General features: G+C 42.6%; 1 protein-coding gene and 1 long non-coding RNA gene across 3 annotated transcripts in view; one reads left to right on the forward strand and one right to left on the reverse strand.

Annotated features, from left to right (window-relative positions):
• Window positions 1–21,344, forward strand: part of LOC119652733 (CCR4-NOT transcription complex subunit 6-like) — a 476,871-nt gene that overhangs the window by 185,094 nt on the left and 270,433 nt on the right. Inside the window, exon 6 of one of the 2 annotated variants that reach the window (XM_038057029.1) lies at window positions 8,486–8,515. The exons of the other annotated variant lie outside the window; for it this stretch is intronic. Within the exon in view, the coding sequence (XP_037912957.1) occupies window positions 8,486–8,515 (30 nt within the window). The remainder of the gene's footprint in view (window positions 1–8,485; window positions 8,516–21,344) is intronic. 2 annotated transcript variants of the gene reach the window in all.
• The window catches only part of LOC119652734, a 374,896-nt gene that overhangs the window by 131,056 nt on the left and 222,496 nt on the right, over window positions 1–21,344 (reverse strand). The window lies entirely within an intron of this gene.

The raw sequence follows: 21,344 nt of genomic DNA on the forward strand, positions 1-21,344 counted from the left end.
AAGAGTCACCAACCAGAGCTATACCATGAAAAGACCATCCAGTCAGTGTTATACATTGTGTTGTCTCACCTCGATTTACCTCAAATTACAAGAAATTATATTGCACCAACAACAGTCCAACCACCGGTGCGACAGCCAATTGGGTCATAACCGCCATCGTCACCAACGGCCATCAACTCCTCTTAAGGTGCATTAAACCAAAATCGAATGAAGAGTCGTCTTACCTCAAACCTGGCCCAAAGAAATCGAATCTATGTAATGAGTATCTCTATCTGTTGCCTTATATCCAGTACTAAGTATCTTAGCCCGGCGATCTCCATTTCTATACGTCGACAGATACTACAGTGCGGACTCCTCTGAGGTGGATCCGGTTTCGGTTTCGAATTATTTCAAGTAAAAGTTGTAAAATAAATCCAAAAAAGATGGAAAACAAATACAAGTTGAATAGATATGCGACAAATGCGAGAATGGAGAGTGAATAGGAAATGATTAGAAGAATTTAATTAGCGTATCGGATTAGGTTCAATTACGATTTTCGCAACTAATTCAAAACATTGCAAAAACATCGGTTTTTTTTTTGCAGTGTATTTATTCATGTGGTCAGTCATGGAAATTGTAGCTGTTTCTGCTTTTTGGGTTTTATGAGTTCAGAAAAACTGGACCAAGGAAGACCAATAAGTGCAGTTGGAATATGTACGGGACAAGATATATGAAATTCCCCAAATATGAAGCCCTATCCGATTCTTCAGAGTTTTTTTCATAAGAAGTTGTGTCCCTTATACGTTCTCCATTGGGTTCAGTAAAATGTATCTTGTTTGATTGCTGGAACCGTTTGACACATTACTTCGGACTAGTCCTTGAGCTCTTTGCCTTTGCGGAAACTTCAAATCAGAGAATTTCTTTCATCCTCTGCCATCCGGTTCCTCCACTGGTCGAGCTCTATCTTCTTTGCAACGAGAAGAACCCGAATGTAATGCACACCGCTACTCTATCTGTCAGCGCTCCTCACCATCTCTTCGACAATTTTGTCTGGAGACAGATCCCCTGTGTTTAAATACAGCTGCTGACGAATCTCATCCCACCTTTTAAAAGAAGGTCGTCCACAACTCCATTGCAAAACACACAATCCGGAGAACGTGCCTTTCCAAACTTATGCAGGTAAGACTTGCTTGTCCACTTAAGAGCTGGGTACAGAAATAGTTAATCTCATCATGTTTCCTATGAAGCTACGCTCCTAAGTTGCTAATGAGCTGCGTCGTCCATCTGCCTCTAGTCTCACTTTGCCAAGAGTTGCTATTCATCTAGTGTTGTTCACGAGCAACCACCTCCTTATGCAAGAAAGGCAACGAGGATCACTGTTCTGAGATGGTGAGAAACTTATGCCACCCGGAAAGCTCTCCGTCTCTGTACTTGCGCAAGACGCTTACGATATACCTCCTTGGCAAGAACGTCAGCCTATACCACTGTGCCGTAGAACAGAACAGACTGTGCCAAGGTTGAAACCATGAGCAGTCGTCCATCCGTTTACCCGTCGCATCAATATACCAAGTCTGTTTTGCAGCTGTTCGACAGTGCGTCCAGCAACAAGCGCCACGACATTATCTGCTAACTGGCCAGGCACGCCTCTTCTAGCATGTCGAATCTAAGCAGACTATCATGAAAAGCGTTCCAGAGGTCCGGCCTTACGATGGATCCTTGCACTACCCCCGATGTCATCTCCATCCTCATCTAACTCTCTAGAGTCTACTTCTGGTGAGCTTTTCGAACACGTTCCCAGCAGTGTCAAGCATACAAAGTAGTCGGTAAGAAAACGTCAACTCAAGATCGCCTTTTCCTTTGCTGATCAGCGCAAGCTTTGCCACCTTCCGACGAGAAAGGAAAATGCCCGCCTTCAGGAAAGCATTGAATGCGCGCCTTTGCTGGGATGCCATTGAGTTTTGGCGCCTTTTTGTTTTGGCATGAGAGGGTTGCTCTTCCAACTCCTTTACAGAGAAAAGTGGGCAGTCCTCGGCGCTCTCCACGCTGCTGTCGTTATCCCGTACGGGGTGCGCAGGGAATAGTGTCTGTACAATGCGATCCATCTGTTCGGCCTTAAGTGAACAGGGTTTTTGCAAGGCCCCGATTTTTCGAGTCATCAATTTGTAACCGAGCTTCACGGGTCCCCATTTACTTCGTCGACCAAGTCCTGCCAGCAGCCAGCTTTGTTCCTGTTTATTGTATTGTGGAGTCCCCTTCTGGCGAAAGAGTTTGTGACACGCTTGTCGGTGCTCTGCAATACATAGAAGGCTTGTCACGTCTCGATGCCTTCCTGGTCATTGAAGCTCCGCAAGCGGTCGTTATCAGGTTCATAACTGAATTTACGACAGTGCTATTTGCAGTGTCATCACCTCGAGGAGTACCTCCTCGTGTTCCCAGAGTTTTGACAAACCTCCTGGTGTTCACCTTCGCGAAATTCCACGCACAGAAAGAACGCCGGGGTGCCGTATACCGAAAGTTTGTGTCAACCACTTTGAAGGTAATATATTGATGGTCGGTTGTTGAAAAGTCTTTCAGAACTCGCTACCCGTCCACCAACGACACCAGTAATTCCAACGCGAAGAAGGCTACGTTGGGAATGCTTCCCTCATAGCTTGGGTACCGGACCGTGTGGGTGGATTCGGTGTTTAAAACTACAAATCCTGTTCTTTCCGCCATTTCGAGAAATTTTTTCTCTTTTCGAGAATTCGTTTCTCTCTGGAGTCTGGGTGAGGCATGTCCCATCCAAGTGCCCTGGCATTGAAGTCACCCCCGAGCAGGATTCGCTCTCCTGTGCCCAAGATAATGTCCTCGAGAGCATCAAGTGTGTGTCGAAAGTCCATCATCGTCTCGTTCAGCATTAGATAGACACGTTACTCCCAAAAACCGAACCCAGATAAAACCATCCCCCTAAAGTGGGTGCCGTCCCGAACCTAGATGGCAGCAGTATCTGATATATCGGGGTGCCACGAAGCTAGATCCCTGTTTCGGTACATCTCACTGATGAGCAGTAGATCAACTTTGGTATCCGCATCGAAGTTGTACTCTGAAGGCTGGACACTGCCCCGAGTGTGGGCAACGCTCTCACCAGACGCGTCACGATCCCTGCATGTAACGAAACTTTCCTTTTCGTTGCAGGTATTCGCTTTATGACCTCCCTGACCGCATCTGCGCATGTTGCCCTCCTGTCCCCGGCAGGTTGCAAAGGTGTGCCCATAATCCAAACATATGTAACATTTAGTCGGGGAGGCTCGAATTCGTATCCTACATATATCCAACCACTTCTGATTTTCTCTGAACTGAACTTCCACCACAGCGAGTTTTTGACCCCGGGAGTGGGATATTGGACATTGGACGTTGGTTACCTCCGGATATTCGTGTCTAATGGCCTCTTTTATCTCGTTCTTTTCCGTCAGGTAGTTAAGGTCACGAATTTCCAGAGAGTACGTGGGTTCTAAGCTAGAAATCGAAGTTTCTCTTCCAGTAACCCCTTGACCGCTTCACAGAACATACCTTTATCTGTTGTCCTCGGGGCTAATTCGACTAGGACTCCACCACCCTTCGTTTTCCGAATGGAAGACACTTCCGCTCCGCTATCTTTGGGCTTGATCCTATAACGAATTTTGCTGAGAACTTCCGCAAAGGTCTTGTCTTCCGTCGGCTTAATAAGCAGAGCTGGTGGTCTAGTTTTCCTTCGTCTCCCCACCTCGTCTGTTGGTGTTCCATTCTTCATCTCCGCCTTAATTTTAGATTGAAGTTTTTCTGACGACGTACTCTTGTCTCTTGTTATTCTTCGCCTTCTTCTTTTGAGCCTTGGAGAGTACCTGAGTGAAGTCCCTTTCAGATGCCTCTTTCTCCTTTCTTTTTTTTCCCAAGTTCGCTCTGTACTGGGCTGTTGTTATTGCTTTTCGCGCTTCTTCTGTTACACTTCATTTCCGTCTGTAATACGAAATTCTGTCCAAAAGTTCCATTAGCCCATCTTTCACCCCTTTGCTGACCTTTTTCTCGAGGAACGGCGCAGACCCCATCTGCTTTTGCAGCTGCGTGCATTTCTTGATAAGCGTTTCCGCTTCGGCTTTCGCAAAAATAGTTGACAGCGCTCCCACGGGACTTATATTCGAAGTCATCTGATCAGTTTCAGTAGTTTCTACTGTGCTTCTTTCTGCAACAACAACATTGCATAGTACGGCCTAGGTTGCCGTCTCCACCGCAGGTGCCGCATCACTCGGCGAGGCTTCTTCTTGCATCCTGGTGTCTCGTCGAGTATTTCAGCCCTTGTTGCTTCCTTCGCTGGGGTGAGCGTTGCACTTTCTTACTGCGTACAAATTCATTCAACTTATTCTCCGTTCACACTATCTCCTCACGGTTTCGCGGTTTAAGTTTTTACCAGCGCATTTTGTGCAAGGGAGCGGGTCGTACTTGCCAGGAGCGGGTATACCCTCGGAACTAGAGCACCTACCCCGGCTCCCTGAGGCCCGATCTATGCTTAGCTGTTCCCGGAACTCACGGTAGTTCAGGAGAACCCGGTCTGCACATTACCCCACCAGGGTCTCGAAGCGGTTGGCGCCTGATACATGCCACAACTGCCACCTTGGCAGAGCTAGGCTCACATCACCCCATCGACGTCGGCAAGGAGTTATCGACGGCTCTGGCGACTGCCAGTCCCGGCGTTTATCGGTCATTCGTAGTTCGCTCTTTACAGAGACACTTTCTCGAGGCTACTACCTAGGACGCAGTTATTATGTCAGCTGGGCGGTCAGAACTACTTGCGCGGGCACATCGGGGATGCCACTCCTCGTATCGTGAGCGACTGTATCTCTTACGTGTTCCATCGATCTTACATTCCTCACGGAATAATGATCGTTGTAGCATTTTCTTCTGCCAGTTCCGTTTCCTTCAGGTGTTTTCCCAGACGTATTTCCACATTCCTTTTGTTTTGCCCAATGTATACTTTTCTGCCATCTGCGCAGAAAATTTTGTATAATATATTCTGGACATGGCCATTTGATCAATTGGATCCTTGATCGCTCCTAGAAGGGATTGTAGGAAAATACGCATCGGATGTGGAAACACTAGACGATGCAAAGAAATTAGGTTGATTGTCTAGAAATTTATGAAACACCGAAAGATGAACTCCTCAACGGGGATCAAGGCCACGGTTACTTCTGGCTCTTCAAATTTGTCAGGAGCCACGCTCGTGGACCACGTTACAACGAGCCGATCATTCCTACGCGATCATAACGATGTGGTCTTTCACGAGTTGGTGATATCTGGTTGTACGCGATTGACTGGTTTTCGTAACCAACCGAGTAATTCCGCATAAAATTGGGCCCTCACTGGAGGTAAAAACTCCTGGTGATATCTTAACAATAAAAAAGACCAGAATAATGGTTTTCATATTGGACTTGCTCATCCGATCCTTTTTCGGACGAGGAAAAGTGATTGCTTGTTATTTCGATCTTTGGCATTTCATTCCGACTCGTGCTGAATACATCAGGTTTCGTCTTCCATAATTATATTAGAGACAAAATTTGGGGTTTCTCATTTGCATTTCAGAATGTTGAAATTTGCAAAAAGATCCCTTTTTCTTTATCATTCAAAATTTTTGGAACAAACCTCGCACATTTTTCATTGCTAACTTTTTTACAATGAGGTTTTAAATCTAACCTTTGATTTTGGGGGGTTGACATTCCCGACGAGCTCCCTCTCCTCCTGAAATACTTTGTGGTACTCAAGAGCACTTGAGCAGGTCATAGCAGCATCTCCGTAGGTGTGCTTAATAGCATCAAACCCTGGTGGTTTCTTCAAAGCAAAAATTTATGCTGTAACACTGCTCGGCATTCCATTGCATGGTGATCGTGACGAAACATCTAAACAACCGCTCACATGAAAGACAGTGTTCAGTTTACGTACGTAAGTTTCGGCGCAGGTCAGAATCTGTTCGAGAAGGCTCCCTTACAATGTCCTTCGCAATTTGCTCGAGGTGGCCAAAAAACGGTTCACTTAGTGTTCGTTGTCTAGAGTTGGACAATCACGGAGAAAATGCATGAGGTTCTCGGCCTCACCTCCATAATTTCGATAGTAAGTACGTTTTTCTTCTTTTTTTTTCTTATGCCTTTGACTCCTTCACAAGTGGGATCGGCTCGAGATCCAGTATTACCTGTACTAAGGATTATCTGATGCGTCGAACGCTTTACAATGTTACTCGGTGATATTTTGTGATGTGATATCATCACGGGGCCGACATTACCAATCATTGAGAAATATACGTGTTTTTTTTATTGTCTTACTTGTGTGTAAGCAAAGAATCCTCAGAGTTTAAAGTTAGGCATGACACGTAATCCTGAAATCAATTTTCCAAATCATACATGGTGATGTGATTTGATATCACATCGTCACGGATATTTTAGACATTATTTATCGCTGGAGTACTATTACTAGATATACTATTATTATCACTTCTCTACTGGGTGGTGATGTTATGTGACGTTGTGATGTTTGGATCACACCCGGTGATAGCAAAGTGATATTATATTTTAAGGTGATATCACTCACTAACCATCTCTACTTTAATGTGATACTAGCATTTTATGTTGCATCTGGATACCTTAAATTCACATGAACTAGACAAAGAAAATTAGTGATGTAGAAACAGTCAGCTTTCGGGCTTTAACTCGTCAGTTACTGATTAGGTAATTTTTGCCTGTGAATTAGTACTTTTTCATTCATAGTCGCATAAAATTGAATTATTGGTATTTAATTTGCTTGCATAAGTTATCAAAGTCTTGGCTAGATACATTACCCACGATAGTCTTAAAAGAAAATGTGAAACGATGCGGAGGCCAAATCCCTCGTTTTAATCAGTTCAATTTATAAAGCAATTTAATTTTAAACCAATTCATCCATTTATCTTCAGAATTTATTATGGTGCCACCATACAAGTGAGCCATTGAACAGACAACCTCCATATGGCTTCCATTTGTAAATCTCAGTATCTTTGGGAAGCACCGAATGTTTCCTTTCGAAATTCCACCAACCACTTAGTATTTAAATGAATATAATATAATCAGATAAACATAAAACCTTAAGTTATTAAACACTCTTTGACATTTATTGTTTTCAAAAACGAAAATAATGATATCTTGTAAATTCATTAAATTTTTTTTATTACATATCCCACTTGGAACCTGTGAAATTGATATCTTCAAAACAAATCATAGATACAAAGTTGAAAGATAAATTGGAATCTTATATTCAACATTTCTGCAGTTTTTAAGATCACCTGGAGTACCTTCACCTCGAATGTAATTTTACTGAAAATCATTTCGTTAGCATACTAATCTGATTAACGGTTCATCTTTTGCAAATCGTCTAAAGTTTGAACATGCTTGAATGCTTCTAAAGATTCAGTGGTATTCGCATATGGTTGCGAAAATGGTTTGATTAAGATATTACTTTGCAAAAAGTAAAAGGGTGGCTATTTTATTAGAATTTTTGTTTGGTTTGGGTTTCCGGGAAATGATTTTGTAGATAAAAGATACAATTTATCTGAAATATGCTATTATCCAGGTAACAAATGTGAAAAAATTAAAATAATATAAATAGTAATTAATGATAATGTAATATAAATAATATAGTAAAAGATATGTTATTTTCGATTAATCAAACATTTTTGTCGACTTCACATCTATTATTTCGAAAACCATTTGTTTTTAAAATAAAATTAATAAAAAAAATAAAATAAAATATAAAATTTACTAAAATTTAGGACATATATGAATGTTTATAGTTATAAATGAATTAAAATTGTGGGGGCTAAAACTATTAAAAAACTAATAAATGAGAATTAAATTAAAGATATTTTTTACAAATTAGTACAATTTTATCCATGATGTGTGAGGATTTCTTGGTATTTTCCGCCGGGAAACATTGGAAATATGATAGAATATTATAATATATTTATAATACTTTATAATTACAAATAAATTAAAATCAATTTTATATGGAATTATGGTTCATTCCAGTTTTTAAATTTATTTGTTGATGATAAAATGTTATACTATAATTCATGTTCTTCTTTACTTCACAAAGTTTCCATATTTCTTATTATTTACGATTGTAACATTTTGATACGAAAAAGTTTCATTCATTTGGTAAAGAGTGACCTTCCACTGAACTTTTTCAGAAGCAATAGGCAGCCCAGTCAATGCTACCCAAAAATAGAAAAAAAGATCCACTCCACACCTACCTAGCGAAGTAGCAAAAGTGAATTTATTCAAGATTTTACAATTGTTCATATAATAACAATTCGAAAATATCTATCTTGTATACACTGTACTTGCTTTTCACTTCATTTTTTTTTATCCCAAATAGGAGTATTTTCTTATTATTTTTTTTTTGTATTTTTTCCTAGTTCAAAATTTAGTTTTCTTTTTTGTTTTCATTCTTTTTTTTTTCTTTCTTTTGTTAGCTTTATATTCGTGGGACTATGAGAAACAAGGTAACCATATTCTTGCTGTTCAATATGACTACATGTGAATAAAAAAATATGGGAGATCCATTGTAGTTAGCATTTATTATTGTTTGTGGAGGTACTTGAACTTTTTTTCGAGTCTAGTCGTCCGTTCGCGCCTTGAATATCATTAAGGGGTCACGAAATTCGATTTTTTTTATGAAAATATCGAATGAATAACTGGAGTGTTGTCTAGTGTATCTTAGGGGAAAGATTATTTGGATGGAAATGAATGGTATCGGTGCAATGACATTCTTGAAAGAAAGTATTGAATGTGTTTTGAGTGAATATTGTGAAGCAAACTTGAAAGAATACCAAATTGAATTTGTTTAAAATTGTTTTTTTTTTTTGCTTTCAGGTAACAATCTGTTTATATATTCAAAGTATAGTAAGTACAGTTCAATCTATTATATTCATACTTAGAACAAAACAAAGTTTAAATAAGACCGTCAGATGATTTTTGGCTTCTTTTTGACATTGTGAATTTTATGATGATTTATGGACTGGCTTCTGAGAGCTAGAGGGTTAGGTGATATTAAATGGGAGTTAATTTGTTAAAGTAAGATATTAGATAATATAATTTTCACAAATACTAGAGTTCTTCTACAAGTACGGAATGGTCTAGAGAAGCTTTCTTGGCACACAAGTAGAGTAGCAATCTCGGACGAGCGAAATGCTGCTCGCATTGTCTCCCATAGGATACGGTAATGAAGCGCTATCTTGGTGGCACATCGGAGGCATGAACCACGACTGCATTGCCAGTGGTGAAATCGCCTCTGCTGACGCACTGTACTGCCACCGACACGGGTGGCAGCCTGGCACGAGGCCGGCGCGCAAACTTCCTTTCAATTCGAACCGCCGGTGTAAATGACATTTTCTTACACTACTCGCCCTAGTTTAATATTGAGTAACGTCGTTGTACTTTATTAGGAAGTTGTCAAAGTAAGCGGACTAGGCTTCTAAATTAGCGGACGAGGCTTCTAAAACTGGTGACCTTAACCTAATCTGAACATGCAACCTTCTGATCTGAAGTCATGCTCGCGGATACTAATTAGGGTGGAAAGTCCTGGACCGAGGAGGGCACTCCTTCAAGCTCAACGTTCGGGGCGGACCCCAATGGGTCTCCTTGTCGGGGCTGAAGCCCTTCGCCGAATCGGGGGATGTTCCAAAAAAGCAACAGGTTCGTCCAGTAACCGCATTGGCGAGATCATGTCTCGGGTTTCTCCGCCGCATCTGCGCGGATTCAGTTGGAGGAGGAGTGATGTGGCGGCACATCGGATAAATGAACCACGACTGCATTGCCTCTGGTGAAGTCGCTTCCGCCGACGCACTGTACTGCCGTCGACATGGCTAGCGACCTCTCAAGAGGCCGGCGCGCGAACTTTCATCCTTCTGATTCGAACCGCCGGCACGAGTGGACCAAGCTCTCATAGTTCAAGAAAATTCAAGAAAACAAATTAACATTTTCTTCCGCCTCCCTCCTTAGTTTAACATTGAGTAACGGCGTTTTGCTTTAGAAGGTTGTCAAATTAAGCGGACCAGGCTTCTGAGAGGCTCTAACACACTTCAAAACCCTGATCCAATTGGATTGTTGCGCCAACGATTATTATTATATATAATAATTATGTGGGGTATCAAATGAAAGACCCCGATGCGTACTTTCCGAAACTGATATTAGTTCTGACATAGATTGTAAAATGACCGAGTAAGTTGAAGTTGCCTGTAAAACTCCCCTTGAGTTCATCTTAGGAGTACCAAATTTTGCAATAGCATAGAGGACAGTATCGCGCATTGGCGTGCCAAGTTTCATGTAAATCCGGCTGTTAGTGTCAAAGTTATAGCAGTTCAAACTTGTCAATCCCGTGTAAATTTACTGTGTTCTAAGCCTTGCAAATGAGGTGCTAACGTCATAATTGACAAGAATGATTGACATTTGATATTAAAATTCCATTTATGAAGAATCTACTTCTCTCCAGTCCTTTTAAGGTTTTGTTCGTAAAACAAACACTTATTAAAATCGGTTCAATGCATGTCTGTCTGTCTGTCACACGCCCTTTGCTCAGAAACGGCTATACCGGTTGACGAATCGACGAAATTTGGTTAAAAGGTGGTAACTTTGAACGCGCAGACATGCAGTTAGTTGCATCTTTCTAGGGGGAATACTCATATACGCAAAAGGGGGGTGTACTTTTTTTTCAACGAATAGGTCTCGATTAGTACTTTTCAATGCCAGTCTTAGTTTCGGGATTTGGGAATGCGGGGGGTTGAAAGTGATGATTTCTTTAACGGACCCGAAAAATCTGAAGCTGTCTCTGTACGGTGTCCAGGCCTCGAAATACCCTCCAGACCGATATCTGCTCAAATTAGGTTAATAATAGTATATTACTATATTTTTGGGGAGATTGACTAGAAACCCCGCCACACTGAACTCATTGGGCTGCCGCAGGGCCACTGTCATCTGGCCTCCCATGAAGAGGAAAGGAAGACGGGAGCCATTCGTCGCGTAGGTACCAGAGTCAGCTTAGGGCTAGTCCTTCCTCGTTTATCTCGCGCGCGTTTGGTTTTTGTGATTTTGTGCCCTCCCTTATTAGTCCGTTTGGATTCCTTTTGTGAAGAAATTTTCGGTGGTATCAACCCGCCTCGAGACTACACGTCTCTTTTAGAGTAGTTTACTCCGGGTGGGTTTTATTTTTTTTTTTGTATTGAGTCCAAGCAAATAACTAAAATCTCTGCGTCCTGGTAGGGAGACAATCTCTGTAAACAAAGACCCCCGGCTCTCATCTCGCCGAACTGTTAGCATTCGGGTTATCTCCAGCACGTGCCGTCCAGTTCCACATATTATCTCGCGCAATCGATGTTCACGACTAGCAAACCTGTTAGGGGAGTTTGGTTGGTGGACAGCTTTGGTAACTGTGTTGGTGCCAATCGTGCCCTCATAACAATTGTGACTCATATTGTTATTTATCACTTTCCTCCGAAGCTGCTCTTTCTTCAGCATATTGTGGATAGCCTTTGTTAGATTTTCGACAGTCCTCCAAGGTGTTTCAAAGGCTAGCATAAGAACCACGATATTTTCTGGAAATAACTGCGCCCGGCGACAATTTCCATCTCCCCATCTATGTGCGGCAAATCTCGGGCAATTAAAAACAACGTGTTCCACGTCTTCCTGAATCATATCATACTTCCACTAAGGAATTGGGTTAGGTCATAACTAACCTCTCCACAGGGTCGTTTAATCCATTTTGTGACATCCGGGATAATTCTAGAAGTCCAGCGTTCTTTAAGAAAATCGTCCCATCCCTTTTACCACTTCAGTATTGCTTCAGTTCTTGTCAACGGTCGACGATAGTTGTAGGATTCGCCGATTGCATTTTTTCGATCATAGAGGCGTCGACGCTCGTTCGCCAAGATGTTGGACATTGGATGTCGAGGTTCAGACAGAAGATTCAGAAAGCAAAATCGGCGAGGCCGACTCTGGAGATAGAGAGCCGACGGCTTTGCTTTAGACCGCCTATATTCGGTAACATTTTCGCCAATAATGCTGTAACCCCAAATGCCTTTGTTTGCTAATCTTTCAAGAGTTTAATTTTTGGTCAGATATTTGAGCACTCATTGCGAGTGTATGGTTTGTTCGCTAATCCTAACCTTCATTGACGTTTGCCGATTAGAGCTACCTCCGTTTTATGGTCTATGAATGCCAGACCAGCGCGCTCTAGCCGAGATGTGATTCCCCAAATTGCTCCTTTGTCAAAATCTCAATCTCCTTGATGTTTTGTGCCACGATATTCACTCCGATATCATCTGCGAAATGGATAAGGATGAGCCCTTTGGGAAGCTGTAACCTCAAATTTCCATCATACATAATTAACCACAGAAGACGGCTGAGGAGCGATCCCTTGAAACCCAAACGGTTGTCCGATGTGTCTTTGGTCCATCGTCAAAATCGTACCACAATAGTCTCTCGCGAAGAAACTCTATGACGATGTGTCCGAAATTTTTATCGAAAGAACCATGACTGGTGCATCACATATTGAGCTGTTGAAATAATATTTATACCAGAGCGCAGAGAAAATTGGACTACAGGGGACGTTTCGGCTGTATCAGGGTAACGACCCTAAACCCCCGATTAGGGTTGCTCTATAATTGTTCATTCACGTTAGCCCCCACAGTCACAAGATCTCAAACCTGCTATAGAGAACCTGCAGGAGGAATTAAGCCAAATGTCAGTGGATTACTGCCGCAGTTTGGTTTCTCCAATGTTGGGTCTACTGAGAAGTGTGTTCCGAACGAAGGGTTGGCATGCGAAGTACTGATGTATTACCTCGAAGAGTGAGTCTTCATTTTGCACTGTGCCCTGGCCCACAATGACCATCGAAGAAATGTTAGTTTTGATGTTCCACTGTGACGTGGCCCCGATCTCAGCAGAGGTTTTGCGATGGTGGAATCTTCTTTCAATCAAGCGTCACATGACGCCTCTATTCCAGGTCTGCGGCGTTGTTCAATATCTTTTTGAAAAGAAACATAAGGATTTTCTTGGAGGAAGCGGACGGTCTATTGATCCTGGAGTGACGTAATAACCGTATTCTTGGACGAGTACGGAACATCGGTGATATGATTTTCAGTCTTCCACTCGGTTCGGGATGGGCCGGGAAATGGTTCTAGGATTTTATAGGCATATCAGTGTTCGTGAGGCTTTTTAACTACTTCGACGCCGACGAAAGCGTAAGAGCAGGCCAGAAGACTTTAGGCAATGAGCACTTTAACTTCTTCCGTGACTACTCATAGTTCAAGTAAAGACCAGTGTGACCAGTATATTGAACCACTCATGTACGTTGTAGCACATGTCGATGTTTTTAAGGACCTCATCAACTTTCGTGACCCTTGTTAATTCGTAGCATTCTTTCTTTTTTGAGAAGTGGAGTAGGATCGTGCTCGTTTTGTCGTGTGTCTTGATATACTTGGCCGAACAAACTGATGCTTAATCATTTTCTTGGAAATTGATCTGTTATGGTGAAAGAAGCGGTAGACCAAGATACAAGCTCTTGTCACATAGGAGCAAATGGTTTCGGTGGAAGCATTACAGCACAGGATAGTTTCAGCGTTATTCAAACTCTATGATTGAAGGTCGAGTAGCGTCGCATTTTGTAATTGTTTTAACGGTGGGTCATCCTACTTTGATAAAACGTCTGCTGCGAAATTGTCGTCCCTGTCAAGCGCAATACTTCTATGGAAATTTTGTTTTTGTAGTCGATTGTTCGCAGTTTGGAGCCGGTGGTTTTCTGTAGTTTTAGTTTAAAATCGAAATTATGGTAAAGTCAAGAAAGTTGTTAACAACACTCTGACATAGACGTTGCTGTGTGGAAAGTTTTCAGAGGGCACTGCCACTGTTTTTTTAAGAAGAAGAGTCTGAGTAAATTGCTCATTATATGCGGTAAAAGTCTTTTTACAATCTGACGACCATGGAATAGTGGGTATATTGCGGTTCCTGATACCATTAAAGAATTCGTGGTTGCATTTTTGTTGGTCTGCGGAAAAACTTTCAGTAAATGGTAACCATCTCTAGTTTTGAGACTTGTGTGTAGTTGTGTCGCAGCTGTGTGCTCGCAACCACGTGGCCACACATCAACGCACTTTATGACATACACAGCACTAACACCAGAAGAAAAATACACTAAATTCCTCAGGCGCAAGTGATTGAAGAACTTGAATATGCGCAATGCTTTTCTCCCACTATACAAAATCAAGCAATGCGCCTGGAAATGAATCTTCTGTATCTAGTTTTCTTGGTGTCAATGAGGCTTCAGAAATCCTTGATGGATCAAATACTTTCAAACTAAGAAGTGCTTTAACCTTATTGAGCAAACAATGGGAATTGAACAAGGCTAATCATCTCGCCCACATAATTCTCACCCTAGTGCTTGAATCTGTTATCAGAAGGGTAAACTTAGTGGAAACTGCTAAGCAGGTCCAAGGATGAGGTAGTATACCTAATGGATGATTGCAACTGTGTACAATTAGATCAGTTTGCCTCTTAAGGAGCAGGAGGGAAGCAGAAAATAAAGCGAGGAATCACACCGCGAAATAAGTTAGCTAAGGGACAACGCCATGTACGATGAAAGGACTTAATCGACTTTGACAGTGCTTTATCAATATGAGGACAGGACTTCTATCTAATTTTATAGAAGGGTCATGCGTATTCAAACTTTTGCTGCATTTACTCGTAATTTGCAAAAATTATTGCTGATTTTCAAATTACAAAACATTCGATTTCATGAATTCAAATCAGGCAAATCAGGCACAGCAGAAATTAATTTTTCAGTATTTCTGACGCGGTACGTCTTCCTCAATGTACATCTGAATTTGTTCAAAGATTATTTTATTATTCCGACTCTCATTTGCATGTTTTCCTTGTGCACATGAAATATTTATTCCGTTGAATAATCAATCATTCTCTGGCGCAATAAAATTCAATCTTTTCAAATAAACTTCCGTTTTGGCTTGGGATCATGATCATTGATTACGGATGGCAAATCAAAGAAAACTCCATTGGAAAAAAGATTTCTTGTTATTTTTTGTGCATCTCCTTGGAGCGTTTTCATCCAATTTCAACAATAAACTATGCAGAAATGTTGATGTGTTGTACTGAAACTTAGACAAAGGTACTTGATATGCACATTTAAATTAATAGGCGCGCGGACGTTGAACAAAGGGGTATCTATAGGAATCACTCTCAGATCGATTTCAAAGACCATAAATTTAAATTTTCAATAAAGTCACACCCCGAGAAGGCAAAAAAAGCTTAAGGAATATATGATATAGTGGAGTGCATCAATCCACCGCAAGGGAGTGGATTTATTCGCCTTAGCTTTCCTCAAAACAATTACTTGCAATTTTATTGCCCAAGTACTTGCCTTACACTCGTATCAATATGCAAGTATGTTTCGCATTACGGACACAAATAATGATAGGTTGCAAGGAAAGATATGGTAATTTTATGTTGAGATATTTTTGATGACAGACAAGGTATTGTTTATAAGGTTCTGCCTCTATCTACTACATTCATCTTCAGGCAGGCGTTTTATGGCAATCATCTTTTATGATCTCGTCGGTGTTATTTGAAAGGGTTCAGTTTGCTTATGAGCAAAATACTGAGAAACATAGTTGCAAGTAGGTGGGAGACGATACATCGGGGATATTAGCACATTTCTATAAGAAAGAAGTATCAAAAATTACCCTTGACGGTGCGATGATCGAGTTAATTAATTGTTAGCCTTCCGCCGGGTTCAAATCTACGGTACGTTCTCTATCTCTGGGGCTGATTATGTGGCTCGAAAATTTTGGGGACTTTATTGCAAGACTGACTCTTCTTTTTCTTCAGCCCTTGTCCCGTTCACAAGCCGGGTCAAGTCGTCGCGGTCGGTTTCCCCACTTGGTTTTATCAAATGCCTGATCTGGATGCAATCGCGAGGCTTTTAAATCCCCATCCAGCGTTTCAAGCCACCGTTGTTTCGGCCAGCTTTTTGGTCGCTTACCATCGACTTGATGTTTAGATCAATCTTGGCAAGTGAATTCTCGTTGGCGCGAATTACGTGATCATACCATCGAAGACACTTCTCTCGCAATTTTTCCACGATCGGTGTGACCCCATATCGATCGCGGAAATCTTCATTTCGGATGTGATCAAAACGTGTCACGCCACCCGTCCAACGCAACATCTTCGTCTCCATGACCGCAAGACGCCGTTCATTATCTTTTATAGTGGACCAACACTCAGAACCATAGAGGACGACAGGGCGAACGATATTGCGGTAAATTTTAGATTTGAGACGTTCGTTGATACGTCGATCACAAAAAACACCAGTTATGGAACGCCACTTCATCCAGCTTGGGTTAATGCGTGAAACGATTTCATAACGCAGTTCTCCATTGGCTGATAGCGTTGATCCGAGATATTTGAATCGCTCAGTTCTGGTCTTAGGCTATACTGTTCCTCCCTAAAGAATATATGACTAATGCTCAAGAGGGTCTTGAAGCTATTACCGTTCTCTCTGACTTTCAGATAAAGACTGGTAAGGGCGCACATCCGCCTGGATGCTGCTAGACTGCAAAGCAAGAGCAAGCCCGGGAATATTCCTTACTACCAGCATTCCTGAACCGAAGATTAAAAAAGTTGAGGAACAAGCGTGGTACCGACTCTACTAAGAGTTCGGCTCCAATACATTGCCACATTGCAAGGGAGCGCTTAGCCAACATATTCAAAATTTCTCAAATAAATAAATAAAGCATGGTGAACCGACCACTGCACTCAGTCGTCCGATAAACTCCTGCAATACATTTATATACTTCATACAAGAACCATGCATTGTTGGTGCCGGAGTTAGGGGGCTAAAACTTCCGACATGATGATCTATTGTACGTCAACGGGAGTGCTAGATCCCGCTCATACATCAGCATCATTATCATCAATGGCACAACAACCGGTATCCGGTCTAGGCCTGCCTTAATAAGGAATTCCAGACATCCCGGTTTTGCGGCGAGGTCCACCAATTCGATATCCCTAAAAGCTGTCTGGCGTCCTGACCCACGCCATCGCTCCATCTTAGGCAGGGTCTGCCTCGTCTTCTTTTTCTACCATAGATATTGCCCTTATAGACTTTCCAGGTGGGATCATCCTCATCCATACGGATTAAGTGACCCGCCCACCGTAACCTATTGAGCTGGATTTTATCCACAACCGGACGGTCATGGTATCGCTCATAGATTTCGTTATTGTGTAGGCTACGGAATCGTCCATCCTCATGTAGGGGGCCAAAAATTCTTCGGAGGATTCTTCTCTCGAACGCGGCCAAGAGTTCGCAATTTTTCTTGCTAAGAACCCAAGTTTCCGAGGAATACATGAGGACTGGCAAGATCATAGTCTTGTACAGTAAGAGCTTTGACCCTATGGTGAGACGTTTCGAGCGGAACAGTCTTTGTAAGCTGAAATAGGCTCTGTTGGCTGACAACAACCGTGCGCGGATTTCATCATCGTAGTTGTTATCGGTTGTGATTTTCGACCCTAGATAGGAGAAATTGTCAACGGTCTCAAAGTTGTATTCTCCTAACCTTATTCTTCTTCGTGTTTGTGTTTGACCAGTGTGGTTTGATGTTGTTGGTTGATTCGTCTTCGGTGCTGACGTTGCCACCATATATTTGGTCTTGCTTTCATTGATGTGCAGTCCAAGATCTCGCTTCGATGGCCGCCTGCTCGATCTGGATGAAGGCAGTTTGTACATCTCGGGTGGTTCTTCCCATGATGTCGATATCGTCAGCATAGCTCATACATGGTGGCTTCAAAAGATTTCCATCTCATCTTAGTTGACGTGCCATAACAGGTGAATTAACCGTAAAGAGCCAAAAGGGAGGTAGGGAAATTCTTTCGTGCTTTCTTCAATGCGGTCAGACGAGAAGTCATTGACATCAAGGTGGCATTTCCTGACATGGCGGCTCTTGTCGAAAAGTGACAGCTATTCGAACACTAAGGCATGGACTTCCAACTGTTCTATTACAGAATCCGCGGAAGACAGGTTGGGCAACATATAAACTAGTCCTGAGTGCCCAAATTACGATCCCAGGGAGGAGCATCAAATCCATAGCCCAAACTTGAAAAACAACCCAAATGCACACAATCGGTATGGGTGAAGCTTTTGAAAAAAAGAAAACTGTTCTCTAAGTTGAACTTGGATTTGGTAAACCAGAGGGAATGGCGGGGGCAACCGAGCTCTGAAGTTTGATCCAGCTCAAGAAGACTAAACACAGGAGGAACAAAACAAGTGTCTATGAGGCACGGGTGAGTGCTTCCCTGCTTGTCGTAAGAGGCGACTAAAAAGGATAGAAATTTGTTGGCTAACAACGTGCGTGAAACGCCAATAACGCCTCGGATAGGGACTGACCTCACGGCAACCACTTTTGGCTATCGAAAACGGGCGAATTGGTTTCTGGAATGTGCGCACGTTCCTCGATAACGTGAGTGGGAATTCCAGTTATATAAACTGGGCATTTTGGCCTAACGACTCTAGAGAGTACTCCTCCCCCTTTCGTGGAAATGTGCAATTGTATCCTGGAAAGCCTAGTGGTTTTGACGGCTACCGCAAGGGGCGCTTTCCTGATCTGGGAGCCGGTTTCTGACAGACTTCTAATTGCTAGATTTCGGTTTAGGTTAGGGAGCATCGAAAATGCGCAATGCTAGGCACCAACTGAGACTTTAGATGCAGTGGAGAAGGATGCTTTCTACGAACAGTTACACATAGTTCAAGAAAGGCTTCCTAAAGGTGACATTGTGATCGTGATGGGTGATCTGAACGCCACGGTGGGATTTAATAAAACCTTGCTCGGACATGTGACGGGGAAACATGGCCTTGGCGACCATAACCATAATGGTTTGATGTTCGTGCATTTCTACAAGTTCCATCGCCTCGTCATTGATGGTACACTGTTCGAGCACAGAGCCTGCCACAAGGTCAGTTGGGTTTCAATTAAGCGACGCCATACGAGCAGTCAGATCGACCACTTCATGATCAGCAGTAGATTGAGAAGTTGTCTTTTGGATGTGCATAACAGGAGAGGCGCCAACATCGGTCTCGAAATGGATTACCATCTGATGGTCGCTTACGTTTGTTTGCGTGTTGCGTTCGCCATTTCTTGTAGGGTTGGAAAGCAGCGAGCTCTAAATTCAACATCAACCGCTTGTGCGACCTAGCTGTCGCTCGACAGTGGATCGATGAGCATTGGCTGCCATCGAAAGTGCTCTTTTCCCGGGTGCTGTACAAGTCGTCCATCACGTCCCGAAAGGGCGCCATAAGTTCTGGTTTACTGCGGAGTTGTGGAATCCAATCGATACACGGAAGGGGTTGAAGGGTTTACTGACCGCCACGAGTGATGGCAAGTGTGGCGCCCTCGAATTCGGAAATTGAGCGAATTCCCGGGAAGTTTATCATAGTGTACGCCGTGACAAGAGAGAATTTGCTATTGCGCTGGTCAGAGAAGCGCAAGATGTCGCAGATCGCAATGATATTAGAACTGTATACCGCATCACGAAAGAGCTTGCATGTGGTCGCAAATCAACGGTCAACGGTCGAGTTCTCATCCACGGTGATGGGCAACTGAAGAGGTGGAAAGAACACAAGATCCTTAACCGTATTACATACGATTAGGTTCCTTTTCTTATGGATGTGTGGAAGTGGCTAGTCACTGTCAACCGTACCCTTGAGCCGTAAGTCTTCGAATCCGAGTGCCGCGATCGAGAGGGAAGATCCACGACGGACCACAGTCTCGATCCTTGGTTCTCCTGCCTGATATGGTTATTGAGCCGCGGCCCCTGAGGATGGTCGCTTGATCATCCTATTTCCTTCAGGTTCATTACAAATGGCGCCCAACGTGGGGCCCAACATTTCCTGGATTCAGGCCTAATATTTCTTATTTACAGGTTTCCTGAATCAGTGGAAGATAGCCTGTTTCGGCTCGCAACTTCGTTCTGGGGTGTTGAATATTGGTGCAATAGATTCTCAACATTATTTTCGGCTAGGTTTGACGTACACTTGCCTTCACATTTCTAGTTTTAGGTGTGTTTCTTAGCCTCAATTTCCTTTCCCACCTTGTAGAGTTTTCTGCTCTACCCTCGGTAGAATACCACAAGAGCTAGTCGTTTGTTGTGTTCGTCTTTGAGACTAAATATCTCGTAGGTGATTGCCTTCCAGAAGTCTTTGAATCTACGAGCCTTCGCGGCTATATGCTGGAAGGTATTGCCGTCCGAGTTTCTGAGGTGTGTCTTTCCCTACCTTTCTGTGAAAAGGCTATTTTTTCGTTTTAATTTTGAAAAAAATTTACTATTCTTTCTTCTTCGTAGGGATTAAGTGACGGGGGAGATCAGTCCTTGATGGAATACGGAGACAGTCTGCCACATGCTGTGCCGTTCCATCCTCAACGATTCATCCGAAGAGGATCGAATTCTCGGGATCCTTTTTGTTTGTTTTTATTATCTAATTCTCTACGACGGGGAGCAACTCCATTGTTGTTTCTTCGTTAATAAGTACCGTGGGCGGAAGTTTTTCTGGACGCAGGTGAAACAAATTTCCTGACGTTGGGATGACATTCTGACCATCTGAGAGTTTTGCGGGAGTTGGTTAAAGAAGTTGAAAATTTAGGGAGGAAAGAGTCCTCGTAATTCAGTTTTTTTCCCTTTTCTCGAATATCTGATTAGTTGATCATTATTTTGGGTTAATTCATTATTTGACTTTTTTCTTTAGTTATTTATATTATTTTCTTTTCTTTGCTTGTTTTTTTTCTTTTCGCTTGAGTAGATAATTTTTGCCTTTTCTTTTATTTCGCTTCGTTTTCTTGGGCTTCCTTTTGGTCGCTTCTATTATTGACACATCATCGAGGTAACTTTTTACACGACCAATATCGCCTTACTTCCACGCTACCTCTAGGTCAATGGAGCTCTGCTGAACTTGACCTGCCAGCACGCCGTGATGATTGACGATGCCATGAGTCCACGAAGACAGATCCTGTGCGTCAGGTTGATCCTACCACGCAGGATGGACGACTATATCGCTTCACGAGTGGAAGGACTGATTTGAGAGCGATTAGGTGCACTTCGAGCCTCAAGCGCATCATGCGCCACAACATCAGCCTGCTTCAATTCGTGTCGCGCATATAGGAGACAGATTTGATGATGGACGAAGCACAACTAAATTTTACAGACATAACGATGAACGAAAAGTAACTTTTTACGAATGTGGCAGCAGCTCCGGATTCCAGAACTTATACGGACGTAATG

Source organism: Hermetia illucens, chromosome 3 (assembly GCF_905115235.1).
Source record: "Hermetia illucens chromosome 3, iHerIll2.2.curated.20191125, whole genome shotgun sequence".
Classification (NCBI taxonomy): Eukaryota; Metazoa; Arthropoda; class Insecta; order Diptera; family Stratiomyidae; genus Hermetia; species Hermetia illucens.